The following is a 15,653-nucleotide window of genomic DNA, read 5'->3' on the forward strand; positions in this document are numbered from 1 at the left end:
AGCAGCTGCAGTGAGCGGCTGTCCAGAAGCCGGCGACTGATCTGCCTCGCCCGGGAAGAGCACAATGATGGTGCCAACTTTGGCCAGTGAAGCAACATCTTCCACAACTAGACTGAAGAACAAAAGGACAGCAACTTGTCTGTTCTCCTTCCCCCAATTCCCCAGCACTGTTCCCATCCCCCCAATTCCACAATAAAAATTTTAAAAAATGCCAAGGAGTGGAAAAGTTTGAACTCGGTTCTGAAAGATTGTTTTGATGCTGCCAAACTCCAATTCAGGGATGCCAGGCATGGAAAGTGTGTGGGAAGCCATGATAGCAAACATTTGTTGATTCTATTAGTTTTTAAGCTGTGAGATTTAGGCCCCCTGTTAGTTTAGTTTGTTAGGGCTGCTGTAACAAAATAACAGATTCATGGCTTAAACAACAAATTTATGTTCACATAGTTCTGGAGGCTAGAATTCCCCCATCAAAGTGCTGGGAGGTTTAGCAAGTCTCTGGCTTGCAGATGGCCTTCTTGCTGTGTCTTCATATGGCCTTTTCTCTGCACCTGCAGCCCTGGTGTTTCTTGTGTGTCCACATTTCCTGTTCTCATGACAGCAGTCGTATTGGATTAGGGCCCACCCCAGTGGCCTTTTAACTTAATCATCCGTTTAAAGGCCTTATCTCCAAATGCAGTCACATTCTGAGGTACTGGGGGGTTAGGGTTCCAACAGGATTTTTTGGGGGACCCAATTCAGCCTTAACATCACCCAAGAGCCTGTGTAAACTCTTAATTAACTAAATGTTTAATGAATGTTTAGCCTTGTGAGATATTTGCTTTTTTATTTTATATTTTATTTTAGATTTAATTTGGTATATGTATTTGCCTGTTGAGGTCCCTTGTATACCAATATATATAATACACTTAAGACCATGTTACTGAATTTGGTAAATTCAATTTCAGTTAGCAAGTACGTTTGTTGTATCCTCATTTAAACATATAGTTTTTCAGCAATTTTGATAAGACCAACTCTTTGGTCATGATAGATATGATTAGAATGTTTGTATGGGAAAATTATTTTCTTTGAACCTTCACTTTATGGCCATTTAAAGGAGTTCTGCTGCCACAAAGTGGTTACTTCTTATATTCCTTAAATAATACTCTCCCCTAAATCTTTTGCTGAAACCTTTCAAGTGTCTTAGCTGCCTTACCTTCTAATAGATAGAATCAAATATTAGCATTTGATTTGGCATAGGTTTCAATTACGCATCATCACTCAGCTGGTGCTGGTTACTGTGTTGAAAAGGTTTCCAAGGTCAGTTAGTGAGAAGGAATATTTGCCATATCCAATGTGGTCTAGTGCCCCCACAGCTATCTCCCCGCCCCATCCCCATCTTTTCCTTTCCTTCCTCATGTTTGAGCACTTTCTAGGTGCTAAGGATACGGCAATCAAACAGCAAGAGCCTGCCTTCCTGGACTTTGAGGCAGAGGGGAAGGGAAGAGACAGGTAATAAGCGCATAAACAAATGTATAAAACAAATCCAGACAGTGCTAAATACAATAAATAAAATTTAAGGAACCGAGTACTAAATTCAACACTTGCTGCAAAACCCTTGCTTCTCAAATGAAGGTAAAAAATAACTCCCAAGAGTTGTGGCAGGTGCCAAAAGGGTATTCAAAGGCAAATAAAGACATATATGAATGTTAATTTAAAGATGTGATTAATTAAAGATAGGACAAAAGTGCTATAGTCAAACACATGGGTCTCAGGAAGTGGAAATCCAAAGTTAGCGTAAATTTTTAAAGAAATGTCATGCTTTCAGATTGCTGCTTTTCCCACACTGAAAAATGTATTCTTTGACCCTGAAGTACTGAAAGGAATACTGAGACTCATTTACATGGTACATATATCAAAATAAGCAAGTCTGACCCTGTTTGGGGGGACTATTGTGTGCAGCAAGTCAGAGCAGAATGTCTATCTGAAAGAGAAAAAAAGAATGTGTTCAGGCAGCACCTATGGAAAACACTACAATTTTGAAAAAACAAACAACTTTTTAAATTTTAAGAACTTAAAAAATGATATCCAGTTATTGGAAATTCTTTTGTAGCATGTATTACAATAGTACTTGAGTCTTTTGAAAGGGCAAAATTCAAATGTAACCAGCTCTAGGAGAAGCATGGACTTTTACAGAAGTGGGCTCATAAAGAAAAGGATGTGAACTTATGGTCTAATCCAGGTTCTTAAGCTTTTTGGTTTGAACCCCTTTATACTCTTAAAAATTACTGAGTACCCCAAAGAGTTTTTGTAGCATTTTATCTAGTGATATTTATCATATTAAGAATTAAAACTAAGAAATTTTAAGACTTATATTAATTCAAATAACATTTACAAATAACAAAAACCCATCACATGTAAACATAACTTTTATGAAAAATAACTGCTAAAAAAACTGAGCAGAGTGGCATTGTTTTACATTTTTTCAAATTAATGTCTGGTTTAATAGAAGAGCTGGATTCTCCTATCTGCTGCTTTGGCTTCCAGTCTGATAATATCACACATCACGTAGCGTAGGGAAAACTCATGAAAGAAAGAGTGAGAAAGGCAAATCATGTCTTAGTATTACAGAAACAGCTTTGATGTTGAGTATCCTCAGAAAGTCCCAAGGACTTAACCCAGACCACACTTTGAGAACCACTGCCCTAGTGTAATCTCATTTTACATATAAGGATGCTGGATCTCACAGAGATTAGGTGAGAAATTCAAAATCAGATGGCCTGTTAATGATAGAATACAGATCCTAGAAGGTTAGCCTCACTTCCCAATCAGAAACCTAGGAAATGGAAATATCCTCTAATAACCTGTCCCATTCACTCTAGTTTCAAGGACTATCACAATATATTACCAAAAAGTTTTTGTTTTAGATAAAACAAAAGAGGAAAATCAACAAACATGATATACTCTACTACCCTGTTTCCCCGAGAATAAGACCTAGCTGGAAAATAAGCGCTTGCATGATTTTAGGTGTCAAAGTATGGCACCTTGGCATACTGAATATTTTAAGCTTAAGGAGCTTGTGGAAAAGGCACCCTTCTCCCTGAAACAGTTCATACAACTCTCATGTGAGGGGTGCGTGCCTCCCATATCCTGGAGGAATCATGCTAGGGCTTCTTTTCCGGCTGGGTCTTATTTTTGTGGAAACAGTATAGGCATACAGTGTTAGCATTTGAACGGAAACACTAAGGCAGATTCTACTACACTCTACTCCATTCAAGCTGGTGATGACAAACTATACAGTAAATGTCATAGAGAAATATGGAAAGCAGATCACAACATCACAGCTTGGCACGTTTTGTGAGTCTGGAATACAATTCATGACAAAATCCCAGAAAAATTTTCGCAAATACTAGTTGAAAGGGTGGTAGGTGTATTAAGAAGACTGAAAATAAACTGGCAATGATATGGAACTTTTTAGATAAAATGGAGTTGTTCTGAAATGTAGATATTCTCTAACCAGACCTTTTTTTGTCTTTTAAAAAAAGAAAAAAACATCAGGGAATCTTCTTGTCCATCCAGAGATGACTTCCTTTGTATCCTACCAGATGATCCACATCTTCTTTAAATGGGTCATAGCCTTGTTCCTTTAAACAACGCAGTGGCCAGAAGAGCTGCTCCAGTGGAGGAAATTCTTCCCAAGGAACCCACTCCCAACCTAGAAAAGATACCAAATCAATTTATTGAGTTGAAAGGAAGCAAAGGATATTTATTTTGGCAAGTTAACCTATACTTGGAAAAAATAAATTAAACTTTAAAAGAATTTGCTACTGATAAGAAAGCGCACTAATGCTGCTGCTGTGCATTAGTGTGGCTATACAAACATAATTTGCATTTAGAATGAAGATCTTAAGAAGATAATAATGATCATTGAAAACATGTCGTTATCTGAACATGAAGCCAAGTTTACAAGGCCACACTGTGGTACAACCCAGATGTTGCATGATTCCATTTTTATTTAAATATTTGGCTAAACAAAATGCACAGAACTTTATATACTACAGGTTACACTACATTAAAATAAACCAGTTTCCTCATCCATAAAATAAGGTACAGTACACAACTTCTAAGCTCTCCTCCATCTCTTAAAAAAGTAATAGAAGCTATGCAGAGAATAAAAAATATTCCGTGCCATGGTATATCTTAGAAAGATAAATACGGAAGGAGCTGATTTTTAAAAGAAATCTATTGAAACAATAAAGGTTTAACAGTGTCTATTCGTTGTAAAATACATGAAATCCTAGAAAAATATTCTAGGGAGTGGAATTTTCTTTAGTGATTTAAATGTAAATAACATTAAAGTAGAATCCATGAAATTGGAACAAGTTCAGGAGCTAACCAGCAATGCTGTCCACACACTAACAGAGAGAGAAGGGGAGAGAGAGAGAGGAAGAGAAGGGAGATAGATGATAGATAGATAGATAGATAGATAGATAGATAGATAGATAGATAGATAGATAGATGATAGGTAGATACTGCCCAACAAACTGCTGCAAGATGAGGAATTAACTGAGTCTCAAGAGAGCTGTCTGTAAAGTTTCTCCTGTCTCCTAGAAAAGTAAGTGTCTGGATGACCCTCTGAGTGATGATCGGAAGCCTGGAGAAAAGGTGAGTGACTGGTAAACTGAAGCAGGACATCCACATCCAGGATCTGATGGACATCGGACAGAGACTGCATCTCTCTATTAGAAATAAAACAAAGACCCACCAAGCATTGCACTTTGGCCAGGCTGCAGCTGGTTATCAGCAAGAGCTCTCAACTGGGCAAAAAATGAAAATAGTTCCTGCTATATTTTTACTAAGGGATAGAGAGAGGAACAGATATTTCTGATCAAACCTGATTTGTTGCTAGTAACATTGGGCCTTGTAAAATCATACCGCTTGGTTTGAGGTTACTATTATAGCATGTCAGAAAGTCAGCAAAATGAAGGTAGACAAACTCAAAAAGTTATATAAATGACTAAAAAACATCACAAAGCATAAAAAACTATTCTAATAGAAAAAAACAATACAATAATATAGTAACAAAAACTCTAATATAGAACTTCATAAAGTAGAATAATAATCTTTTAGAAGTTATTTGAAGGGGCGGCCAGTTAGCTCAGTTGGTTAGAGCGCAGTGCTCATAACACCAAGGTTGCTGGTTCAAACCTGCATGGGCCACTGAGATGCACTGCCCTTCACAACTAGAATGAAACAACTACTTGACTTGGAGCTGATGGGTCCTGGAAAAACACACTGTTCCCCAATAAAAGTTAAAAAAAAAAAAGAAGTTGTTATTTAAAAAGTAAGCCAACCTAGATACCATGTTAGAGAACCTCACAGAAAGAGGTTTGCTTGTAGATTCATTCCCTTGTTCCTTTCTTCAACATATTCTAACCCTGATTAGGAGCCAGGCAGTGTCAGGCCGGGAAGAGTCAAAGATGAATGAGCCAAAATATCTGTTCTTTATGGATTCAAAGTTCATTAAAGGAAAAAAGGTATGATATGAAGTTGAGCTGAACTTGAGATGCTCTCTGAGCATTAGGGGAAGCTGTCTAGAAGGTAACTAGAATACTGGTCTGCAACTCAGAAAAACAAGATGAGAAGTTTCTATCTGAACCAAAGTTCAGCAACTCAAATCTCTGCAGAGGCCAGATAGGGTAGGAGGAAGACGTGATAGATAGAAGACGGCAAGCGGCCTGCTGGGTGAATGAGACTTGTTCCATAAAAGCTGTGTCCTCAGCGCCTTCTCTACCAAGGAGTGCTTTCCGTATCTGCTGCTCATGAAGGATACTAAGCAGAAAAAAAAACAAAAACGATCTCATCAAGTTTGTCTCTTTCAGTCTCAGGATATTTTGCCCATAGAAAAGATAAAAATAAGAAAATTTTCATTCGCGTGCCCTATCTTAGTAATAATCTGTGCTATTACTGGAATAAATTACACCTCGAAATTAATTTTTAAAAAATCAGTTATATGTAATCTATTTTGTTTCCGAAAAAAGTAAATTGAGTCCTACAAAAAGTACTAAAATAGAAATATACATATTTAAATTTCAATTTAATACTAAAAAGCCAATTAATCAACTGCTTTTCCCTACAGCTTCATAATGTCAAGACTATTGATTTTTGTTTCCACTATTATTGTCCTGGGCTCTCCCCTCTCCTGTTCCTCATTTTATCTGGGATAATGAGGGATGTGAGAGCTAGGAGGGACTTGTAGAGAACACCCCCAACAAACCTGGCACAGTTCTTACCTATGTTTCCTGCCTTCCACTTCTTTAGGCATGAATAATTTTAATAGTACCCTAGGCTAATTAAAGGCCTTTGGATATTTTTGGGGTGTTTCTTTGTGTAATATTGTGATATCACACGAGTATATATTTGGTTTTCATTCCTTTTTCCTAGAACAGAGTTCTTAAAGACTTTATAATTTCCTGTGTGATAGAGATGAGAGGAGCATCTTTTGTTATCTACAATATGCCCCTTTCAACCATACCTGAGTTTACGCTAATGAGATGAATGGTGGCTGGGAGCCCCTAGATAGATTCAGGATGGGGGCTGGTCAACAGAAAGACCCAGGCATGATTACAGGGTTGGAACTTTAAGCCCCACCACCCGGGCCCTACCTAGGGCAAGGGAGGGGAAGATTGAGATTAATGAGTTAATCACAGATTGACAATGATTTAATCAACCATAGGTTCTTACATAGTGGAACCTTCATAAAAACGCTGCACAACTTGGACTGGAGAGCTTCCGAGTTGGTGAACACATCGAGGGGCTGAGAGGGTGGCATGCCTGCCTGGCGAGAGCATGAAAGTGCCATACCCCCTCCCCATACCTTGACCTTTGCATCTCTTCCATTTATTATATCCTTTATAATAAACTAGTAATGTCAGTATTTTCCTGAGTTCTGTGGCCCAATTTAGCAAATTATTGAACCTGAGAAGGGGGTTGTGGGAACCCCCAATTTAAATCCGTATGGTCAAAATTACAGGAGGCCAGGACTTCCTGGTGGCATTTGAAGTGGAGGCAGTCTGTGAAAATGAGCTCTTTAACTTTTGCGATCCCACCCTAACTTTAGGCAGACACTGTTAGAATTGAATTAAATTATAGGACAGCCAACTGATGTTTGGAGAGTTGAAGAATTGTTTGGTATGAGGAAAGAACCCACACATTTGGTTTCTGAAGTGTGAGTAAATACAGCTCAAATTTTGCTAGTTCCTTTTAGATCAGCGGTTCTCAACCTTCCTAATGCTGCGACCCCTTAATACAGTTCCTCATGTTGTGGTGACCCCCAACCACAAAATTATTTTCGTTGCTACTCTATAACTGTAATTTTGCTACTGTTATGAATCATAATGTAAGTATCTTTTTGTTTTCCGATGGTCTTAGGCGACCCCTGGGAAAAGGTCATTCGACCCCCAAAGGGGTCGTGACCCACAGGTTGAGAACCGCTGTTTTAGGTGATTCCAAGTAGTTACTTATTTTATAAAATATTTTATATTACTCAACAGGCTTTCAGGTGGAACATGCCCATCTGTTCATTCAGTCAAATCGATCTTTAGACATGATTTAGTCATTCTACAAATATCACTTCCTCCAGGCCTCTGCATTCGTGTCCCCTTCTCAGAGGCCCTTCCTGACCACCCTGATACAGTACACATGCACCATTGCCCTTACACAGCTTTATTTTTCTTATTCCTTATCATTACTATTACAAAACATCTGCTAATTTGCTGCCTTTGTCCCCACTAAAATGTAAAGTCCAAGAGGGCAGGGACTTGGTTCTACACACCACTGTTTCTTCAGTGCCTGCCTAGAACAGTGTCCAGCACACAGTACTCAATGAGTATTTGTTGCATGAAAAGATTCTTCCACATTAGAAAAGAAATTAAGTGTTTAGAGGGGAGGTCCAGTACACCAGACCTCCTGAATAAGGTTTCATATGGCAAATAATATATTCAGTAAGTTTCATATTTTTCTCTTTAGTTCCTTTTCCCATGGAATTTTATGAAATTTGAATAGAGATGATACATGCAAAACCCTTAGAACAATGTTTAACATGCAGTAAATAATAAATATCAGCTATTGCCATTAAAGCTCTCAGAGCACTCAATCCAACTGTTTTGTCAGGTTAATCACTCTCTATAAAAGTTACTACCTCTCTTGCACAGGTGAGAAAACTGAGGGAGGCAGTTTAATATTTTGCTAAAAATCATAGTTTGTAATAAAATTAAACACCAATAAGAAAATTAACATTTACTGAATACCTACTGTGCTCATTAGGTTCTTTATAAGTATTAACTTATTTTACCCTTACAACAACCATCTAAGGCAGTTACTATTATCATAGATGAGAAAAGAGGCTTAGAGATGATGATAACTTGCTCAAGGTCACAAAGCTCTAAGTGGAAGAATCAGAAGGCAAACCCAGTAGTCTGGCTCCAGAGCCAGTTTCCTTTCCTGCTATTTCCTTAGGACTCCAGAATTTAAGTCTATTTACATTTCTATATGAAGAGAATCGAATTCTCCTCACCTGGCAACACAACCTTCAGATGATATGCTCTCCTCAAAAAAAAAAAAAAAAAAAAAAAAAAAAAGTATATATATATTATTATAGATAATTCTCTTACTTTCATTTTTTTCAGGCTCTACATTCTTTGGTTCTGAATCATGAGTCACATCCACCTCTCCTTTCATTAATATAGTGACATAATGGTAATTCTCTTTCTCAACGAAAGAATTCACAACTGAGGCAAACCGAACATTTTTCAGGTGAAGCGCTGCTTCTTCCCAGGTTTCTCTTTGAGCACATTCTTCCCAGCTTTCACTGGAAAACAGAAACACACTATTATATTCAATTCTATTTACATAAATTTTTTTGCCAGAAATTCTTGGCTAGCAATTTCTAGTGTAAAGCAAAAAGAACTGTAATGGGTTCATGCTTTAAAACAATAAATCAAGCCCTGCTTTTGACACTCTGTATATACTGTATCTAGTTATCTGAAGAAAAAAGGACTTCATTTTGAACAACAACAAAGTGAACATTCAGCCATTTCAGCACTAGTTCACATGCCTGGAAGCGGTTTGTAATCAGGAGGCAATTTAATATATTAGTTAAGAGCACAGGCTTTGGAGTCAACTAGACCTAGGTTTGAGTTCGAAGTTTATTGCTTTCTACCTTGGATAAGTAAAAAGAGAACAGTGTTAGTGTCTCATGGGGTTGTTGTAATGTATCAAGAACTGGATTATGTCTTTTTCTGTAGTCTCAGATTTTCAGTTTAAGCCTCACAATTGGAGAACAATAGGCAATACACACCTCTAAATTCCAAAGAGGACAAAAAGAGCAAAGAGATACCATGTGAACTTGAGGGTTTGTTAAGGAAGACCAGTTTAGTCCTGACCCTTACCCCATCCAGTCTACATAGAAAGACAGATCTTTGATAGGGAGGAATGTTGTGAGTTTTCAGCCTGTAGGAATGTTTCCCTTCCTCTCGATGAGAGGCCAACTCTGCTGCCAAGCCAGTGAGGGGTGCTCCAGGAGAATTAGTCCTAGAGACTGGGTGTGACTCCCAAGAAGGAGATACTGGCGTGTTACTTCCCTGCTGAAGACATGCATGGTAAGTTGCAGACTCACAGGCCTACCCCCAGTGTATCAGAGTAGGTGGTAGGAGGGTTAAGAGCTCTTGAGTAAGTCTGAAATGTGTTGCTTGGTGTGTAGGGATGCACGTGAATACAGAGGTTGGTGTTTATTCCCACTGTGGGAATTTGAAAGGAAGGAGACTGGCTAGAGCAGCGCAGTGGTTGAGCAAGGAAAAAGGGCAGCAGTGAAAGCATTATTTCCCATTGTGAATTTCCTTTGGGCCAAGCAAACGCTATAACAGACTGCTGGGAACCCCAGCAGAAAAAAAATGTCGGGTGATGTGCTAAAAGCTAGAGCTAGTGGAGGGGGTGGTCAGCATCACAATAAGTCAGCCACCTATGTCAGGGAACTGTGCAGTGTAGAAATCCTTGAAGGACTTCCAGATTACCAACAAGCATACCCTGAGAAAGAGAGTACATGTGAATACCACACCCAGAGGGCAGCGATGGATGGACCACAGCAGAACCAGTCCTGTGAAAGGTTTGCCCCTTCCCCAACACAATGGAAAAGGAAAGAAGCCAGAAACAGTGAGAGAAGGTGGAGAAAGAACAAAACAATGGCCCACGCCTCCCTTCCCCACCACAGGAGAGAGATAAATGCTTGGAAGTGGATCATAATGACCAAAATGTGATTTATTTTTATAATCATGAGACAGGAAAATAATAGAATTTGCAGGGAATGTCATAGAGTAGCAAAGAAGGGAGACAAATCATGTTTCAAGACAACAGAAGGAGAAAATAAAGCCATTTCCTGTTAGTTTTCCATCAAATTTAGCCCACTCAGTATATCAGTTATACAAAAATAAGTAAAAGAACACATGTGAAGAGCTTAGCATAATATTTAGCACTTAGTAAAAAGCTCATTAAAGTTCATGCTGGCACTTCGTTGCTGAGTCAAGGCTCCAACACTATCTTTTGCAATTATACATTCTAACTAGTGCTTAGTTTGTGATCAAAGTTTGGCTAAATGCCCACCAACAATTGACAAAGTACAATATGGTGTATCTGTCTGGGCCATTTGCTTTTTAATACAGAAATTTTATTTATTAACTGATGGCTTATCTTAATTATCTGAAAACGATAAACTTATTGAAGCTATAATAAGTTTGAAGCTATAATTGAAGCTAGAATTTATTGAAAATTCTGAAGACCATTTCAAAAATGTCCATGTGTTAAAAGATCGTAAGAATTCCATAGTTTATAAAGAACAAAGTCTGATTGAAAGGCACTAGGACTGAGCCCCTACTTCTATCATTTTTGTAAGAAATAGGTGGACCCACAGTCTTCAACATAGCATCGGGGAAGAGAGAGTGGAGTCAGTTAAGATTGAGAGATTTAACAAATGTATTAACCACATGCAATATGTGCCCTTCCTTTGATATCGATTGGTACAACACAGCAAAAGGGTATTTTCAAGACAACTGGGGAAAATCACATACAGCGGCCCGAGGGGGATGAACAAAGGAACGCGCGACCAACGACGCAGCGTCGGCGCTCGTACGCACGGGCGTACGCTCCGAGGGCGCGAGCTCGTTCTGCGCACGTTAGGCTTTCCCCGGGTCGGCTAGGGGGCTGCTCACCCGAACTCCAAGTGACCCCCCGGAAGTTGGAAACCGCCCGCTCCAAATGACCCTTTCCTCTTCCCCAGGAGGACACAGCGAGGATGCCTGCAGCTAGTCACGACCACTCCTACCCCGACTCCGGGCCGCCGCGTTCGCGGCTCCGCGCTGGCCGTCATGCCGCGAGGTGATGCGGCGGGCTACAGCTGTAAGTGACGTGCGCCACGCCCCCAGGCCACCGCCATGCTTCCTGTGCTTGCGCAGGCGCCGGAAATCACAGCGCGCGAGCCCCTCGGCCTCTGCTGGCTCATCCTCGGTGTCTCTGTCCCACCAAGGGGTTTCAGCTTGTGAAGCGTCGTGTTTGCTCCGGAAGGAATAGGTATCAAGGGCTTCGTTTTGACTAATGCCCCTTACTGTTGGGCTTGCAACATTCTTTATCTTATCTATTCGCAGATTCCTCCAAACCATACATTTACTGGCCACCAGCTTTTATAAACCTGCGCCTTTGTACATTCTATTGCTTTTTCTCCACCACAGTAAACTCATTTTCACTGTAGCTCAAATCAGTGTGGTACTAGGGCAAGGATAGATAGTATAGGAATACTCTAATATAAATAACAGAACTCACAAATCCTGGGGAGAAATAAGAACTAAACAGTAAATTATTCTGGGAGTCATTTACCTAGTCAGGAGAAAAAAACAGTCACTGTTACAGTTGTTTGCACACCATGCACCAACACAGCTGATCCCAGCTGAATCAGAGTTGTAACTGAGACAAACTAAAAACAACTAGTATTTGGGTGGGGAGGATTTACTTTTTTTAATTAACATAAATTGTTTTACTTCTACAGAAGTAATGTGCACATTAATTTAAAGAGGTCAAATGGTACAAAAAATGGCAACAAGAACAACCTTACCCTCTAGTCCTGCTTCCATCCGCTTTCAGTTCTTTGAACTGTTAATTTTGATATTTGCATATTTTGAAGGAATATGTTTATTCTGTTTTTTATAGTAAATGAGTTTTGATTAAGCTTTTTTTTATATAGCATCTCTCCTACTTACAAACACATCTTCAGTGTGTGGTGCAGCACAAAGATATTCTGTAATATTTTCACAAATAAAAATTGCCGACATATAAAAAGGATATTTCATGACTGAATAGGTTATTCCCAGAAATACAACGCTGGTTTAAAATTGGAAAAAATCAGTGTAATTCACCATATTAACAGATGGAAAATGGAAATGCATACAATCATCATAATGGATGCAGGAAAAAAATTGAGAAAATTCAGCACTCATCCATGATTTAAACAAAATCTTTAAGCAAACTAGAAATGAAAGGAAATTTTAACAATTTTTGAAGACTTATAGCTGGCATATTTAATTGTTGTTACTCATACCTCATAATGTGATTGTTTTTGTAGATAAGGTCTATAAACAGGTAATTAAATTAAAAAGAGGTTGTTAGGGTGGGTCTAATCCAATATGACTGTTGTCCTTAAAGAGGAAGAGATTAAGACACACACAGGGAAGACCATGTGAAGGACACAGGGAGAAGACAGCCATCTGCAAGCCAAGGAAAGAGGCCTCAGAAAAACCAGCCCCGATGACACCTTGATTTCAGACTGTTAGACTCCAACACTGTGAGAAAATAAATTTCTGTTGTTTAAGCCCCCAGTCTGTGGTGCTTTGTTATGGCAGCCCTAGCAAACTAATACAATGGTGAAAGATGAAAACTTGAGAGAAGCAAGGATGTTCATTCTCAGCACTTTTAGTCATATTTCTGGAGGTTCTAGTTAGTGCAACCGATAAAATCAAAAGAAGTCAATAAGAGATAGTTAAATTGGAAAGGAAGAAGTAACTGGCTTTATTCACGGACAATCCTAAGGAGTCTACAAAAATCTATTTGAATAAGTGAGTTGAGCAAATTCACAGGATTAAAGGTCAATACAGTATACAAAATCAATTTTATACTAGCAGTGAAGAATCAGAAATCGAATTTAAAAGCAATACTGTGTAAAATATAAAATATAAAATATTTAGGGATAAGTTAAGCAAAAGATGTGTAAGACCTATAACAAATGTTACTGAGGGAGTTAAAGAAGATTTAAAAGAATAGAAATGCTGGGCTGGCCGAGTGGCTCAGTTGGTTAAGAGCTTGCTCAAGAGTTTGAGCTCTGAGCAACAGCGGCTTGATGCCCAGCCCGAGCTGAGCTGCCGCTGAGCTACCAACAGGTGGCAGGATGGCTCACCAAAAAAAAAAAGGGAGAAAGAATAGAAATGCCATGATCATGGAGCAGAAGACTATATTGTTAAGATGTCAATTCTCTTCAAATTGATTTATATAGATTAAATGAAATCCCAATCAAAATACCAGAAGCCTTTTTTTTTTTCAGTAGAAATTGACAGGCTGATTTTAAAATTTATATGGAAATGCAAAGGACTATGAAAATCAAAATAATTATTTTAAAAAGTGGAGGAATTACACCATTTAATTTTAAGACTTAGGATAAAGCCACAGTAATCAGAGTGTGGTATTGTTAAAAGCATAAACACAGATCAATGAGACAGAATAGAAAAGCTAGAAATTGACCTACATGTTATGGTTAATCGACTTTTAAAAATTTGCAAAGGCAATTGAATGGAGAAAAGATAGTCTTTAAACAAATGGTGCTGCTACAATTTGACATACCAATACTAATAATAATCCTTTATCTATACCTAGCACCATATATAACAACTCAAAATGGAATGTAGATCTAAATAAAAACACCTGCAAGTGTAGAAGAAAACATAAATAAAAATATTTGTGATCTTGGATTAGGCATCGGTTTCTCCGATATGACACCAAAGGCATCCATAAAAGAGATATTCATAATTTGTACTTCATCAAAATTAAGAACTTTCTTTAGAAATAATGCTACAGACTGAATTGTATCCCCTCTGAAATTTATATGTTGAAGCCCTACTCCTCAGTGTATTTGAAGATGGGAATTTGGGAAGTAATTAGATGAGATCATGAAGGTGGGATGCTTATGATAGGATTAGCACCTTTGTAAGAAGAGACCAGAGAGCTTGATCTGTCTCTCCCAATATGAGAACATAGTAAAATGATGGCCACCTACAAGCCAGAAGGAGGGCTCTCACCAGAAACTGCTGGCACCTGATCTTGGACTTACAGTCTCCAGAACTGTGAGAAATAAATGTCTGTTGTTTAATACACCCAGTTGATGGTATTTTGTTAGAGCAGCCAAAACTGACTAAGACGGAAACTATTTAAGAAAATGAAAAGATACACTACAGACTTGGGAGAAAATATTTGCAAAGCATATTTCTGATAAAGAACTTGGATCTAGAATATGTAAAGAATTCTCAAAACCCAATAATAAAGCAAACAATTCATTAAATGGCAAAATAATTGAACAGACATTTCACTAGAAAGAGATAAGCACATGAAAAGATTCTCAACATCATGAGTCATTAGGAAATGAAAAATTAAACTACACTGGGGTACTTCTACACACCCATTAACATGAATAAGGTTTTTTTTAAAACTCCACAATCACTGACAATACCAAGTGCTGGTGATGATATAGGCTAGTTAGAACTCCCATACTTTGTTGGTAGGAATGCAAAATGGTACAACCACTTTGGAAAATAATTTACTGTTGTGTATAATATTAAGCATTTGCTTATCATACAACTCAGCAATCCCTAGATAATGACCCAAGAGAAATGAAAACTTATATTCAAAGACCTGTATGCAAATGTTAAAGTGGCTTTGATCCTAATCACCAAAAACAAGAAACTCAAATATTCTTCGACTGGTAAATGGATAAATCAACTGCAGTATATCCATACAATGGAAATAACAACATGGATGAATATCAATTTCATTGTGCTAAATGAAAGAAATCAGATATAAAATGCTAGCTATGATTCCATTTATATAACATCCTAGAATAGGGAAAACTATAGACAAAAAATGGGTCAGTATTTGCCTGGGGCTGATGGTATGAAGAGGTTGACTACAAAAGGAGATGAGGAATTTTCGAGAGTGGAGAAACTGCTCTCCCTCTTGATTGTGATGGCAGTAACAGGATGACGTATTTGTCAAAACTCAGAACTGCACAGTAAACTGCAAATTATATGTATAGTAGACCTCAATAAATCAGATTAAAAGCAAAATAAAAGTACAGTGTGGACTTGTGGAAAGAAAAGGTCAAGATGCAATTTAGCAACAAAGAGGTTCAAGACAGTACAGAGCTAAACTTAATGACAAAAGTTATCCAAAAAAAAAAAAAAGTCATCCTTTTGGGTGTCGTATCTTTATGGACTGTGATATTTCCTGGGAAGCTAGCCTTAGGCTGGAGCCCAAGGAAGCAGGTTCCTCGGAGGAGTTGGGGAGCCTGAGCTCCAGAGAAAGAAGAACCCAGA

At 38.3% G+C, this 15,653-nt stretch overlaps 2 protein-coding genes across 2 annotated transcripts in view; one reads left to right on the forward strand and one right to left on the reverse strand.

The window, feature by feature from the left end:
* The window catches only part of MED4 (mediator complex subunit 4), a 34,206-nt gene extending 33,332 nt beyond the window's left edge, over positions 1 to 874 (forward strand). The window contains exon 7 of the mRNA XM_019650831.1: positions 844 to 874. Coding sequence (XP_019506376.1) covers positions 844 to 874 — 31 coding nt within the window. The remainder of the gene's footprint in view (positions 1 to 843) is intronic.
* Positions 875 to 3,074: 2,200 nt separating this feature from the next.
* Positions 3,075 to 12,651, reverse strand: NUDT15 (nudix hydrolase 15). The gene is made up of 3 exons (XM_019650832.1): positions 11,238 to 12,651; positions 8,649 to 8,845; positions 3,075 to 3,691 (listed from the first exon to the last, which is right to left on the reverse strand). The coding sequence occupies exons 1-3, from the start codon at positions 11,393 to 11,395 to the stop codon at positions 3,531 to 3,533; spliced, it is 516 nt and encodes a 171-aa protein (XP_019506377.1). The 5' UTR covers positions 11,396 to 12,651; the 3' UTR covers positions 3,075 to 3,530.
* Between the last annotated feature and the right edge of the window lie 3,002 nt (positions 12,652 to 15,653).

The sequence above is a fragment of the Hipposideros armiger genome, unplaced genomic scaffold (assembly GCF_001890085.2).
Source record: "Hipposideros armiger isolate ML-2016 unplaced genomic scaffold, ASM189008v1 scaffold_148, whole genome shotgun sequence".
Taxonomy (NCBI): Eukaryota; Metazoa; Chordata; class Mammalia; order Chiroptera; family Hipposideridae; genus Hipposideros; species Hipposideros armiger.

Excerpts from the sequence above, each read along its gene's own strand:
- NUDT15 (XM_019650832.1), bottom strand. The coding sequence starts at position 11,395 with ATGACGGCCAGCGCGGAGCCGCGAACGCGGCGGCCCGGAGTCGGGGTA. Across the intron at positions 8,846-11,237 it reads GGGGGTCACTTGGAGTTCGG|TGAAAGCTGGGAAGAATGTG; the intron begins GTGAGCAGCCCC and ends TCTGTTTTCCAG. Across the intron at positions 3,692-8,648 it reads AGAGCCTGAAAAAAATGAAA|GTTGGGAGTGGGTTCCTTGG; the intron begins GTAAGAGAATTA and ends TATCTTTTCTAG.